The sequence below is a fragment of the Pholis gunnellus genome, assembly GCF_910591455.1.
Source record: "Pholis gunnellus genome assembly, chromosome: 16".
NCBI lineage: Eukaryota > Metazoa > Chordata > Actinopteri > Perciformes > Pholidae > Pholis > Pholis gunnellus.
In genome coordinates, this window is record NC_136543.1 from 20,723,791 (window position 1) to 20,738,892 (window position 15,102).

Consider the following 15,102-nt stretch of genomic DNA (forward strand, 5'->3'; position numbering starts at 1 on the left):
TTGGGGCTGCAGAGAAAAAGCCGGAGACACCTGGAGCAGCAGCAGTGATCCTCAGAGCTGCGTTTAGCCGTGGATTCACTTCTCTGTTTATTAATCCAGGACTCTGATGAGCCATCGCTTTCTAAAGTAATTGATGAAGCTTAAAAATCAGGAAGTTCACGAGTTCAGGTTGAAGTTTGAGTTTCTGTTCGGACACTTCACAGAATATATTTCCTCTTTACTATTTAAAGCGTGTTTTTCTCTCTTTGACTCGCCCTCCAGGCTGAACTCTTCTTCCTCTTCACTGTTTTCTTTTCCCACAGGCTGTGTTCTCACAGCGGCATTGTGGGTAAAACTATCAGATGTCTCCATATGGTGCGACATGTTTGAATGTGGACAGAGGAAAGAAAGAGAGAGAGAGGAGGGGAACGACACGCTACAATATCCAGCCAGACAAATAGAGAAGGAGGAAGAAGAAGTGGAGCATTAATAGAAGCAGCAGAGATTACTAAAGAGCACTGTGAGAAGGAAACACAGACAAAGGTTCAAAGGCTAAAGAGCTTCAAAGATCGAGTTCAGTACAGAAGTTTTGAGCTGCTGGAGGTAAAGTCGGTGTCGATGCACCCTGAGGGGGAATAACGTGGCGCTCCCTCCACGAGTTCAGAGATGTTTCACTCCAATCTCACGGGGGCGTCTGAGGGAAAGTCGTTACCAAAGCCAGGAGGATTCATCCTCTGGGGACCGTGAATGTTTGTGTGCGTTTGAGAGAGTTTGAGCCGCTTAGTCCGCTTGGCAGATCAGTCCACATTAGAATGAATTCTCTATTTAGCTTGGTTTGGTTTCAGAGCGCACGAATTAAACCACAATATCTATTTATATTTCTTTTAACGGATTAGGGGCGTGTAGCCAATGTATCTTTTTGGTTTTGAGAGCTGACGCTGCAGCGTATTCTGAACGTTCCCAGATGTAACGCAAACATCGGTCCTCAGTCCTCTCCCGCTCACGTTAACCTGCCGTTTACCTGCATTCTGGTTCACTTCCTGCAATCGGGCCGGAGAGCACGAATGCTGCGTATTATGATTAAAGTGTCGGGGGAGTTGTAGGACTCGTGTCCTCTGTCAAGGGAGAGTTAAAAACAAGACAAGAACACACAACTGGACTCTACAGAGGAACAAGCAGCAGCATGACTGTGAAGACAAATAAACATCCCCAGAAATCAAAGGCAACGATGCAGATCAGAGAAACATGTGAACAAACTGGACGAAGAGGAGAAACTTTTCTTTTTCTGGAGGGAAAGAATGAAGATGAAGATCAGATGTGGAGACGGGAGAGCAAAGAGAGGAAGAAGAAGAGATTTACTAACCTTGGACGGGACCCGTGCTGTCAGCAGGAAGGCTCGATGTGACGCCAGCGCCTGAGAACAGAGACGGAGACGTGTTAAGCTGCTAAACTTTAACATTTACCGAAGATCCACCAGCAAATAACACGCACGAGTACGTGAGACTGAAAGGTCAGAAGCTGCAGCTCGGCCTCCACAGCTGGTTTTTAGTTTACCTCAGTGGGAGAACACCAACTATTACCTATACGTCATCTTCTAATAAAGAGAGAGGGAGACAGTAGTGGACAGGAGGCGGAGTCAGCTGTTGTAATCACAGAAACCCTCCGAAGAAGAAGAAGAAGAAGAAAAAAGAAAAAGAAAAAGAAGAAGAAGAAGAAGAAGAAGAAGAAGAAGAAGAAGAAGAAGAAGAAGAAGAAGAAGAAGAAGAAGAAGAAGAAGAAGAAGAAGAAGAAGAAGAAGAAGAAGAAGAAGAAGAAGAAGAAGAAGAAGAAGAAGAAGAAGAAGAGAAGAAGAAGAAGAGTGGAGGCGTCGTGGTCCAGGTGTTTTACAGATGTGAGTGCAGGTTGATCCGTGTGATGTGAGCAGGTGAGTGAGTCCACATACTGCATAATAGAAAACAGAGAAATCTGGACCAAGATGCATTGCTGCAAGTGTTTGATGTTCTGCAGATTATCTTGATCCAAGAGGTTCAGGTTCCTCCTCAGCATTTCTGTGAAATGTTGGCGCCAGAAACAAACATTTTCATGACCCTGAATACTTTATTTCTGATGAAATAACGGGATTTTGGGGAAATGTGTATAAATGCAGCGTACTGTATGAGGCTGCAGGTTTGAGTCTGAATCAGCAGATAATAAAACAACAGCAGGAAGTGAAAATGCTTTGAGGATAAATGTTAATATTGCTTTTATGAACGTGGAAGAGGAGTCAGCTGAGTGGCTCATCGATTCCATTCTGTTACTTAAAACACTGACATTTAGGAAGTTATGAGCAATGTTGTTGCTGCATTTAAAAGGTTTATACTTGAATCCATGTTCACTGTGAAGAGTTTTTTTAACAAGCTGCTGTTGTACGAATTATTATTTTAATGTCAAATAACAAATCATGGGATTGATATCCATGTGTTTCAGGCCTGATGTTGCCTCACACACATAAAGGAATGAACACAGCGAGGCGTTCAGCTTACTGGTATCAGATCAATACTCAGGTCTCCACATCTGATGGACTCACTGGTTCAGTGTTCTTTCAACCTGTTTAAACAAACAATCTGTGTTTCATTTGCTTTAAACGAATGAAACAAATCTGCTCGACACACCGGCATGAAACATTGAGTGTGTTTTGCCTCATTCTGAGAAAATGATGTGGCAAAGGGTTCAGATCTGCTGCTCTACAGCTGTGGAATGTGTGTGTGTGTGTGTGTGTGTGTGTGTGTGTGTGTGTGTGTGTGTGTGGTGTGTGTGTGTGTGTGTGTGTGTGTGTGTGATGTGTGTGTGTGTGTGTGTGTGTGTGTGTGTGTGTGTGTGTGTGTGTGTGTGTGTGTGTGTGTGTGTGTGTGTGTGTGTGTCCTAACACCCTGTGAGTGGGTTGCTTCAGTCAAGTCCTGACAGGAGTTGCGCTCACATTCTGCAGCAGCGTGTAGCCCAAAGGAAGGGAAATGTGAAGAAATATGGAATAACAAAATGTGTTTCTTTGCGCTTCCCGGGACGGTGGAGAGTAACCAGAAGGTCACGGGTTTGAAGACGGATGAGCGATGAACCTTTTGTTTGTTGTGAGGTTTTATTTGATGAACCTTTTGTTTGTTGTGAGGTTTTATTTCCACACAGAGAGCTGAGGTGCGTTCACAGTTACAGGAAATCAAGAAACTTCTTTCTCTGCGTTAAATAAAGTGTCAGAGATACACTCATACATTCAATCTGCCACCTTTCTTTAAATGATAACACATACTTATACTGTATATACTAATTATACTTACGTATACTTTAGGTGTGACAGGACGACTCTGAATAATGACCCTCAGTCATTCATCACCAGCTGATTCAGTGTCTCGGTTTGTTTGTTTTGTCGTTCATGATTCATAAACAGAAGATCGATGAGGAGAGAGGACGTCACAGCGCCGACAGGAACAAACTTAGAGATTCATTGTGAACTATTTCAAGTTCTGGCTCTAATATTCAGGGTTTGTGCCGGACTCCTCGATTCAGACCAAGAGAAATCTTGATGATATTTGACACAACAGTGTGCTCGACCCGTTCCTGTTTCAACAGCATGAAGCCGGCTCCATAAAGAAACGTTTTTTTCCCAGTTGGGTGTGGATGAACTTGACAAACACCACAGTGAACACGGCGAGTGAGTTTAAAGCTTTTGCAGAAAGAAACGAGGACGCGCTGGCCCGCCGCTGACCATCAGATGGTGACAGCAGCAGCAGCTCCTCTCAGACTGAGTCATCCAGAGTATTTAACAACCACGTGCAGCCTTTCTGCAGCTCGACCACGGACTCAGTGCTCAGCTCAGCAGGAGTCACGGGCGACACGTCAGAACAAAAGAAAGAGTCAAAGAAAGAGCTCACGGCAGCTCACTGGCCCAGAATCACCACAAACGTTGTTATGTTGTTGTTCAGTAGCTGGACCAATAAAAATGAAGACGTCTCAAACACCCATACAGTTTATTATAGGACGTCAGCCAGAGAAGAACACTGAAGCTGCCGCTCTACAGAGAGAAGAGTCCCTTCATTTCTCAAGTTATTTTAGAAACAATACGTATGTAGACAGACTGGAGACAGATCGGCTTTGGATCCTGTTTAAACTGTGCCATGACTTACACACATGATGTTTTTAAATTAAAAAAGATCATTTTGCATGTAGGGAAGTTGCATTTTCTTCATAAAACGGTTGCAGTATAAGGCTGTAAAATAGGAAATTAAAAAGACTGCACAACCAAAGGTTAGCCAGCCAGCCAGCTAAGGTAGCGGCCATGTTGGTGTTGGTGACGGTAGATTGAGCTCACTGAGCGGTTTCACACAAAACTTGACACGAAGAGAAACTTTCTGTTCTTTTAACTGGACAAACATAATCTGTGTAATTCATGTCACAAAGCAAACGGAATAAAAGCAGAATAAAGCAGAGAGTGGGCGTGTCGTCATGATACCTGAACAGATCGTTCTGTTATGGACTTTGCTGGCGTTGAGACTGCAGCAGAGATATTAAATATTATTGTCTGTATAATCTGTTCGGTATCTTGTTGTCTGATAAACCTTCACTTCCTGGTTCATGCTTCATCTCCTCACCTGTACTACCTGTTACACCACCACCACAGCATTTATTCCCCTTAAAAAGCAATAGAATCATTAATTTAAGTAATAAATGAACACAGCGACTAACTTTGCTGTGTTAGATGAGCAGCGGCCTTTTTTCCAGCTCTATGGCTCATAACAGTGATGAGGTTTCAGGCAGTTCCTCTGTTGATCTTCAGTCAATTGGTGCCAATCACACAAAACATTTTAATGCCGAATACATCCCATCATTCAAACCTTTAAAGGGCTGAAATCACATTCAAACTCACTGGATTTTGCAGCATTTAGAAAACAAAGTGAAACATCTGCTCACTTACCAGCACTCTGTTCTCCAGCTTGTCACCTTTGACCTCCAGCTGGACTTTTCTCCTCAGGGTCAGCTTCACCCGGCGGCCCACCGCCTCCCGCACGCTCTCTGCAACACACACACAGTGGAACCGGGTTACAGGACACCTGAGCATTCAAACACCACGGGGGGGGGGGGGGGGGGGGGGGGGGGGTCACATTACAACACATTACAACACATTACAACACACTACACAACGGGTACGGGGGCTTCAGAGGGAGACCGTTTCAGTCCCTGTGTAGCATTCACAGCCTGCTGGAGCAGAAGTAGAACCTCTGGAGCCTCTTGTGCTGAACACGGGTTGATTAAAGTGGAAATGATGCAGCGCTTCTTGTCGCCTTCGTGTTCACGACGTGAGTCTCTCATGTGTAACCGGTAGCGCACCGCGCCGGAGCTCACGGTGGTTACAGGAGATCAAACTCTGCTCTTCTTCCTCAGCGTGGTTTTAAAATGCTAAACATTATCAGTCAAAGAAAACAAACATGAACGTGAGACGTGAGGGAAACCAAAAGGATTATTAATGAAAACAGATTTTAGTTCTTCATCAGTGAAACCTGCTGTGATTTATAATCATTGAAGAGGAATAATAGTTTCACCCTGTGTTTATTTATCTCATCTTTTTGTCTGTCATGACCCTACCAATAAAAAACACTCACAGTGAGTTCATTATCTGGATAATCAACTTTAATATTATATATATATATATATATTGTGAATATCGTCAAGAGTGACTTGAAAAAGCCGTGCAGCTCGCTGTCATGGTGGAGACGAATCATCACGTAAGAAAGAACATTTATTTATTCTTTATTTATTCTGGGGACCTTATGACTAATTACCTTATTTAAGATTGTTTCTTTTTTTTACAGAAGATAAATGTGATTAAAAATGATGTTCAACAAAGATATGAGAACATGACCTCAGCTGACAAATATAGAGATTCTTCTTTGATTGTTGACATTTATCTTATTGGAGGCAACGCTAAAAGAAGCACTTCATAACATTCCCAGAGATAATTATTTACACTATTTGTCTTTTATACTCTTCTTTCTTTGGAGAAAACAACATGGAGAGACGTTCTGTCTTAGAAACCAGAACGTTGTAGAAGTACGTCCCTGAGAAGGAGACGCTTCTGTGAGCTGTTTATTCTGAGACTTTCTATATTAACTTTAATTCAGCGCCGTGAGTTGACAAAGTTATTTTCGTTCCTCGAGAGTCTGATGTGACTTGTTTTGGATGTTGAACGTCTCAAATAAACACTGACGTGAACACTGGTGTTATTAGCTCAGACCTCCACGGAGCAAGCTGTGGTTTCTGTCTTACAGTCTCACTGTGGTTTCAAAGTATAGTCTACCACCCCCAGTGTGTCTTCATGGTTTAAAGGTACAGTCTACCGTCCCCGGTGTGTCTTCATGGTTTAAAGGTACAGTCTACCGTCCCCGGTGTGTCTTCGTGGTTTAAAGGTACAGTCTACCGTCCCCGGTGTGTCTTCATGGTTTAAAGGTACAGTCTACCGTCCCCGGTGTGTCTTCGTGGTTTAAAGGTACAGTCTACCGTCCCCGGTGTGTCTTCGTGGTTTAAAGGTACAGTCTACCCTCCCCGGTGTGTCTTCAAGGTTTAAAGGTACAGTCTACCGTCCCCGGTGTGTCTTCATGGTTTAAAGGTACAGTCTACCGTCCCCGGTGTGTCTTCAAGGTTTAAAGGTACAGTCTACCGTCCCCGGTGTGTCTTCATGGTTTAAAGGTACAGTCTACCCTCCCCGGTGTGTCTTCATGGTTTAAAGGTATAGTCTACCGTCCCCGGTGTGTCTTCATGGTTTAAAGGTATAGTCTACTGTCCCCGGTGTGTCTTCATGGTTTAAAGGTACAGTCTACCCTCCCCGGTGTGTCTTCATGGTTATAAAGTATAGTCTACTGTCCCCGGTGTGTCTTCGTGGTTATAAGGTATAGTCTACCGTCCCCGGTGTGTCTTCATGGTTATAAAGTATAGTCTACCGTCCCCGGTGTGTCTTCATGTTACAGCCTCTTGTATTAGAGGAGATATCCTTCCACTCCAAGCAAACACATGAAGACAACACATTAAAAATGATGTTTTCTGTCCAGATTCTTCTGAATCTTTCTAGTTCACTCTGAGCAGAAAGCCTGGTGGACTCATGGCGACAACTTTTTTCCCACCACTTCAGCAGCGGTGGGAAAATCCAGGGACAGAAGGAGGAAGAGGGGGAGGGTGAAGGAGGAGGATTGAGTAACAGACTGAAAAAAAAACAGAAAAGAAAGGAGGCAGGAGGAGGAGAGACAGAAAGAAAGAAGACATTAAGATAATAAAAGAGGGTAAACGAGGGTAAAATATAGGAAGAAAGAGTGCGAGCGTGTGTGTGCATGAAAAAGAAAGTGTGTTAATGAGTGGAGCGCTTGGGCCCGCCCCTCATGACATCATCCTCCGCTCTGTGCCCAGACACATGATGAGGTCATGAGGATGAAAACGTTACAGCAGTGAAGCAGCCTGATCACAAACACATGGACGTCTCCCTCCAGCTCACTCATATGAACACAAGGAGCTCCCAGACGAGTAATCCCTTCACAGCAACGACCTGCAGCACGTTTATTAAACACAGAACTGTCTGCTGACTGCTCCAACAACCGGCAGAGGAAATGCTGAACACGAGCGTTGGCTGCAGCCCTGATTTAAAGATGTCACGTCGGGCTCTTGGGAGCTCGTGACAAGTTGTTTCTGTCATTGATTGGATGATTGGCCTTCATCACTTCTTCTTCCTCCATCTTTGAAAAGCTGCTGATGAGCAGCGTCAGGTCCGTCTGCCCTGTTTTCATTCTAACCCGACAGCAGGAGACGCAAACAGAAAGCTCCATTGATGAGCGAGCGGAGCCGTGTCGGGCTGCAGACGGCGTGTAACGGAGAGCACGGGGCTCCGGGCCGGTTCAGGCTCAGGGTTGATTTCTAACGACAGTCACAGAAAACACGACAGTCTTCTAGCTTCATTACCTCACTGCTGGGGAGGCCAAGCTTCAGCCCGCTGTGAAGCAATAAACTAGAACAACGCTTGAGCTTATTCTCATAAATAGCACTGTGTGGACACTCGTCATAGTTTAAAACACTGGATTCAGTGAAAACATCTCTGACTTAACCTCGTTACCATTTCCTCCTGTTCTCGTTTGTTACAGTCAACTGGCATGATTAACATCTTTACATTTGATCTTTTAAAGTTAAATGTAAGAGCATGCAGATGGTTTCTGGTCTAGTTCAAGCAGTGAAAGTTGTTGTTTACTATAGTTTGACCCGAGACTAGTTGTTATATTTTTCTGTTTACGGCACAAAATCAAAGCCTGCCTTACTGCCATAAGTCAGCTGTTGTTATTTCTACAGTTTGGTCCATTAACACGTTGAACTTTGACCAAAGAGCCACACCCAACCCCCCCCCCCTCACCGACTAACAGCACAATCAGCGGCATGTTTAGCGTGAAGTCAACAGCTTAGGCTGCTTCTCTCCAGCAGTCTGTACCCCCCTCCTCTCCCCCTCCTCCCTCTCTTTCTTTTTGACATCCAGTCTGTGTTGATAATATCTCACAACCCAAAGGAATGTCACAGGACACGCCCCCTTCTCCCTAATCCCCCCCCCCCTTCAGATGAGGAAGTGAGGAGAACTCTCAGGTAGCCCTCAGGGCGTGAAAACTACTTCATACTGAAACACACTGAGACATGAAGAACAGTGATACACGCAGTACAAGGTACAATAAAACACCACTATCTGTCCCACAGTGTGTCTGTTTTATTGAACTTTCTGATAGTTGTGGGACCACTTTAACATTTATACATTATTCCCTTTAGATATAATCTGGTTTAATTAGTGATATCTCGTGATTTGTATGGCATTTGAGTATTTAAGTCAGTAAAAGTCATGTTTAGCTCCTAAATGATGCATAAAGCGTCTTTAATAATCACGCTTTAAAGTATAAACATGTCATATGATACTCTGTGATGTCCATAATGCGAGTTATTTAGGACTTTATATGGACTTTTCCGTAAAGAGAAAGATTTTACCTGACATATAAAAGTGAGTTTATTATTAGTTGGCAGCAACAACTTCGCTAAAGTGACGCAAACGAGCGTTTTCTTACCGAACAGTTCGTTGGGAATGCCCTCCGACATTTCTTCTTTCTTGTCGGGGTAAAACACCGAGGAGGAGTCCGGTGAGGAGGGCAGGAGAAGCGGGTAAAAACACCGAGGAGGAGTCCGGTGAGGAGGGCAGGAGAAGCGGAGGTTTAACCGGAGGCAGCGGTACAAAGAAACCAACCAAAAAATAAACTCGGTGGAGGTGTAGTCCTGCTTTCTTTCACTTGGTCACCTGTCGACACCCTGCGTAACTGTTCCCGTCTGCATCCATGCCGACATGCCCGTACACGTATACGCACACACGTTACGTTACTTCTGCATTGCACTGACTGGACGTGACAGGAAGGGGGTTCAAACCTAGTTTTCAAGATGAGACATGGATCCAAAAGAGAAGACAGTCTGTGTGTGTGTGAGTGTGTGTGTCTGTGATTACACTGCAGTGATCCCTCCTCTCCTTCAGTTGTCCTGGGAAAAAAGTGTTTTTTTGCTACTGAAAGTTGTAGAACCGCGACCCCTGGTGGTCGTTTATGTTTACAGCAACTCATTTCATGGCCGTGGTGGGATGCGAGTCAAGTAGCTGAATGTATTTTATTACATTTGAGGTACTGAAACCTGAAACATGCTTCATGTCTCCTGTTACCTTTGTCTGATATTAAAATAAAAAAGAGTTCCCTTTCAGAAGTTCAGTTTCAGTTTTAATAGACAGACAGACAGACAGACAGACAGACAGACAGTTACTTTATTAGTCCTGCAAGAGGACATATGTTTGCAACAGCATTTGTTGTCCTTGTTTTATTTTTTATATTTTTCTTGTTTATTGTAAACTTGTACGTTCAGAGCAAAGTGTAAACCGGAGTCAGGTTCCTTGTATGCGTACGCACACATGGCCATTAAAGCTGATTGTGATGTATGATGAGGTAAAGCAATACTAATAACAGAGTAAAACATATTAAATACAAAAATGAAAATATAAGAATAAAAATGCACAATATATACAATGAAATAGAATAATATTAAATTAACTAACTAAACAATAGTGCAAAGATTTAACCAAACCAAACCAACAACAGTGTAACGCTGTTATAGTTTTGGGATTGATTTGGCCCAAGGTGATTTATTATAATCACGATCAGGCTGTTGGAGAAAGTGCTCCGCTGTCCCTGCAGTAGGTGGTGCAGAGGACATATTTGGCTTGTTTGCAGCCAATGATGGAGCCACGATGATGGAGCCTTCTTAACTAGTTTAAGTCTGTTGGTGTCTCCGGCTCCGATGCTGCTCCCCCAGCAGACTATGGAGAAGTACAGTGCATTGGCCACAACAGACTGGTAGAACATCTCCAACATCTTGCTGCACACGTTGAAGGATCGAAGTTTCCTCAAGAAAAAGAGTCGACTCCTCCCCTTCTTGTACACAGCGTTGATGCTGGTCTTCCAGTTCAGTCTGTTGTTGATGGAGACACCCAGGAACTTGTACTCCTCCACCATGTCCACATCCTCTCCCAGAACTCTCAGCGGTTGTGGATCCGTCGTCTTCCTCCTGAAGTCGACCACCATCTCTCTGGTCTTGGCCACGTTCAGAAGCAGCTGATTCAGAACCCTGCAGCTGGAGTCCTCACTAAGACCAAGAAAGTGGATCACATCGCTCCAGGTCTGAGGTCTTTGCACTGGCTTCCTGTCCAACAAAGAATTGACTTTAAAATGCTGCTGTTGGTTTATAAAGCACTGAATGGTTGAGACCCTCAGCTCCTTTATTAAATCAAGACTGAAGACGTTTCTGTTTGCTGCTGCCTGTAATTGAACCACATTCAAGGATATTAATCAATTGTCCAAGACACAGTTTAGCTCATTGGGACTCCTGGGACAAAGATGAAGCATGCACATCCTGTCCTGGGATGAAGTTCAGGGAAGAGGGGGTTCTTCCTCCTCCTCCTCCTCCTCTGGACCTCCATGTTTCGGGCTTGCGGTCAGCATGTCATGCTGGCCTGACCGCTGGCCGGTGGCTGTGCGGTGGCTGTGCAGTTCCTTCAGCCACCGGCTGATTCCCACCCGGTGTGTGAAGGAGAGGTATATCTTTACTGTTTATTACTTATTTATATGACAGCTGCTCTTGTTTTTTACTCTGTATCTTGTGCACTGTCCACTTTGCTGCTGTGATCCTGTAAATGTCCCCACTGCGGGACTAACAAAGGATTATCTTTTGTAAAACCAATTTTAAACGTATTTTAAACATCACAGTGTTTTAACACGTCTTTCGTCGAAATGCTCACAGTAAAATATGTAGCAACTAAATTCTTAATCAGTAACAGGTCAACTGTTTCCATTTTCAGGATAAAGGAGAGCGACACATGCAGTCATTGTGCACACTGGGGGAGGTCACGCATTACTTGAGGTAAGTAAACATCTAGACACGCCCGTCAGGAGAGGACATTCCCAAGTCATGTCTTGGAAAACCTTTGATCAATGGATATGATTACGTCAGAGCTGCTTTCTGATAAATAGTGCGGCTGAGGTGGAGAAGCACCATTCTCCTGACAGACCGCTGCACACTCAACACTTACGATGGTGGGTGGAGGGAGGGAGAGCAGCTGGAGAGCGCAGACACTTCTCACTGTTATACTCCAGCACCTTTTATCGATGGATTTGCTGTATTTTCGTTTGGCTCGTTGCATTTCTTACTGTTGTCCTCTCGCGTCTCCATGTGTTTTTGCAGAAATGACTTGCTGTCTTGCTGCTGTTGCCCGGCGTTCAGACGCCGCTCCTAACCTTCAGAGACACGGACCCGATCACCGGCAGCTCCGTGGAGAGCGACCGCTGTGACCCCGGGACCTCCCTGCGCTCGAGCTGCACGGCGACGCACAGGAGCGAGTGCGCGCCGTGCCCGTCGGCGCTGCGTCGTGTGCGGCCACAACCAGGCGCTGAAGACGCCGTGCTCCTTCTGTCGGTGCGAGTACAAACAGGGACACTACCACAAGAAGGAGCGCGACATGTGCCTCCGACACAGCGAGTGTCCGTCCGGACAGGACGCTGACCAAAGGTAGCTGCTGCTCCCGGGGTGAAGGGTCCAGATATAGTCCAGCAACCATCACCACAGAGTCGAGGCTTTTTATAGCTCCTTATGATTTATGTTTACAGTCAGATAACTCTTTAAATAATAACAATAGTACAAATCGGAGTGTGAACAGTTGTTTTCAGTGAGTGAACGAGGGAATCTGTGCACTTTGAGCTGAACAACAGTTGTGCTGGTGGATCGATACGCACGTAGAATTATTTGATAAATCTGCAGCAATAACTTCTGTAAGAACATTTATAAAACGACCCTTTTCAATGTTGTGTTAAAGTAGTCTACGGCTGGGTTGCACCAACAAAGATTCATTATTAAACCCAATTAAATCATGTTGCATCAAACTTTAAAACTAGCTTAATATGAAGAAAGATTAAACATCTCTTTAACCTTTATTTTAGTTTCTACTCTAAATGTAGATTCATATCAATTCTGTTGCACCAAAACTTTAAAATGTAAATTCAACTTTAAACTGACACAAAGGCTGCCTTTATGAGACGGATTGAACAAAATAATCAAGTTCCTCAAAGAAAGTTTAAGGACAAACTCAAATCACTTGAGTTTTATGAAGCTGCTGCTGAATTTCTCTGAAATTGTTGACATTTTTCCACTTTGTGAAAAACGTTTTCCCTGCTGTGGGAAAGAAATAAGAGCTTCATTAACACTAACTAACTGACTTTTAACTAGCTAGCTCATTTTAAACCTGATTTTTCTAAACATTGATTATAACTAATCTTAGATTGAATTGTTCTTGTTGGTGCTGCCCGGACTAACTGGTCTTTGTAACAGCTGACTTTCAGAACAAACCAGCAAAGGTTCTAGAAGTGGATCTGAGAGACCCTCCTACCTTTGTATTGCACTTGATTGTTCCTCTCTTACGTTGACCCTGGCTGGTTTGTTTTCCTTTGAGTGACTGATACGTTTAATTTATTAACACTAATTTCTAAGAGCAGCGTTGATCTGGAGTAGATTGCTTTCTACACGATAGACAAACATCTTTATTATCCTACATATAAGGGCTTCAATGTGGTGCTTGTTACCTCCTCAAAGGAGGTTTCTTCGGTTTGGTTTGTCAGAAAAGGAACAGGCCCGACTTTCGAGGGAAAAATCCATGACATGTTTGGAGCAGATCCGAAAGGATCTTTCACTTTTGTTAACTGGAGCCTTCTGGCTCTTCCTGTGTGCTGTTAGGGAAGATGAGTTCCGGTTGAATCAGGTTCAGTGTGTTGAACTGATTCCATCACTAGATGGAGCCATTCAGCCGTCAGCGCTTCTGGGAATTTACAGACAAAGTTGACCAGCAGCTGGTTTAACGGACCTAGATCTACTCACAGCTACTATATATACTATATCTACTATTTATACATATATATATATATATATATATATATATGTATAAATAAGAGGAATCTTGCAAATCTGGAATCTCTGGCACACGGAATCGTTCTCCACCCCATGTCTCAGGATCAGTTTTTTTATAAATATATTTATGTGATTTAAAACTGGTAAACTGTGAGATAACAGCTGACTACTTCCTGTCAGTGACTCGGTTGCTGCTGATATCGTGAATGACACAGATTGATGAATGATATCAGATTCATGTCTATATATGGTTGGCTCACATCATGTATGCAACCCTAAAAGGACAAAGGGTTCTTTTGTGATGTCATCTTTACACGTAGTATCTATTGGATCATTTGATGGATTATCTCAAAACCATTTGTTCCGTTTAAGTAATAAAATGTAAACTCTCATCTGAGCAAGCAGCAAACATTTCCGATGACCTGGCTCTGATAAGACCAACCGTCTCATGACCTCATCGCCGTCATGATACCACAGAAGGCCGGCAGGAAGCTGGACAGACACGTGGACATCACACAAAAGGATCCACTCGCTCCACGACCTCATCTCAGCAGCTGTTAACGTTCTGTGGTTAGATTGTGGTTGACGTTTTGAAACCGTATGTTTTAACATAACACGCGGTTAACGATGTGAAGAGGTTTGTGGTTAATGTTTTAAGACGTGGTTAACATTGTTTAAATTGTAATACATGTTCACATTGTATTTTATTATTGCGGTTATGTGCCGTTAACCTGGTGTTAGCCTTTGGTTTTCATAACCTCATGACGCAGGAGGATCTGTTTATGCAAAATGTTGTGTAAACACAAAGGTTTGACGTGCACACCGCCAAAATAAGAGGCACAGACTCCAATGTTTGATGTCGACTATTAGCTTGAAGCAGTATATCTCACAACCACTGCTGAGCATTAAAGAAGTGTAGACAGATGCTTTCATATTGAACACATTAGCATGTGTTGATGATTGTAAAATAACACAGATGCCTTGCTGTGCTATGACGCGGGGAAAGGTGAAAGTGAAGACCTCATAATGTCCCGTTTATTACAAAATGAGTTGAAGTAAATGTGAAACGAAACTTTAATAAAACAAAACGAGCCTGCTAATTGCAGCGCTTGTTATTTATATTTGTAAAGAATGTTTTGGAGTCCATGCTGCCAGTTTCACTGTCTCTTCCTGTTAATAGAAACTCAGCGTTTATCTTCAGTGAGAGTTCACTTTCCATTTGACTTGAAACAATATTTGGGTTGCTGATAAATAGAGATACGGTCCTGCAGCTCCTGACGAGCACAAGTCTCTTCAACAAAACAAACTCAGATTATGAACTCATATCTGAACGCACATTCTGCGTTTGCATGTTCGTCATGCAGCGGTGAGCGCACACAAAGACTAACACAAGAGCAGAGACAGCAGCACGCTGCAAAGAGAGGGAACGAGTCCAGAATCTGAAGGATGTTGATGAACAGATATTTAGTTTTCATCTGACAACTGCAGGTAGTTTTAGTTCTAGTTTAGTAAAAGCTGAAGTCAAAGGACCATCTGTTCTGACTCATGAGGAGACGTCAGAGGAAGGCAGGTGAACAGTTCTAAACAATAAACTGAGTGAGTTCC

At 43.6% G+C, this 15,102-nt stretch overlaps 1 protein-coding gene across 1 annotated transcript in view; it reads right to left on the reverse strand.

Annotated features, from left to right (window-relative positions):
- Nucleotides 1–9,442, reverse strand: part of carmil1 (capping protein regulator and myosin 1 linker 1) — a 23,510-nt gene extending 14,068 nt beyond the window's left edge. Inside the window, 3 exon segments of the mRNA XM_079176143.1 lie at nt 1,286–1,393; nt 4,922–5,019; nt 9,081–9,442. Coding sequence (XP_079032269.1) covers nt 1,286–1,393; nt 4,922–5,019; nt 9,081–9,111 — 237 coding nt within the window. The 5' untranslated portion in view covers nt 9,112–9,442.
- Between the last annotated feature and the right edge of the window lie 5,660 nt (nt 9,443–15,102).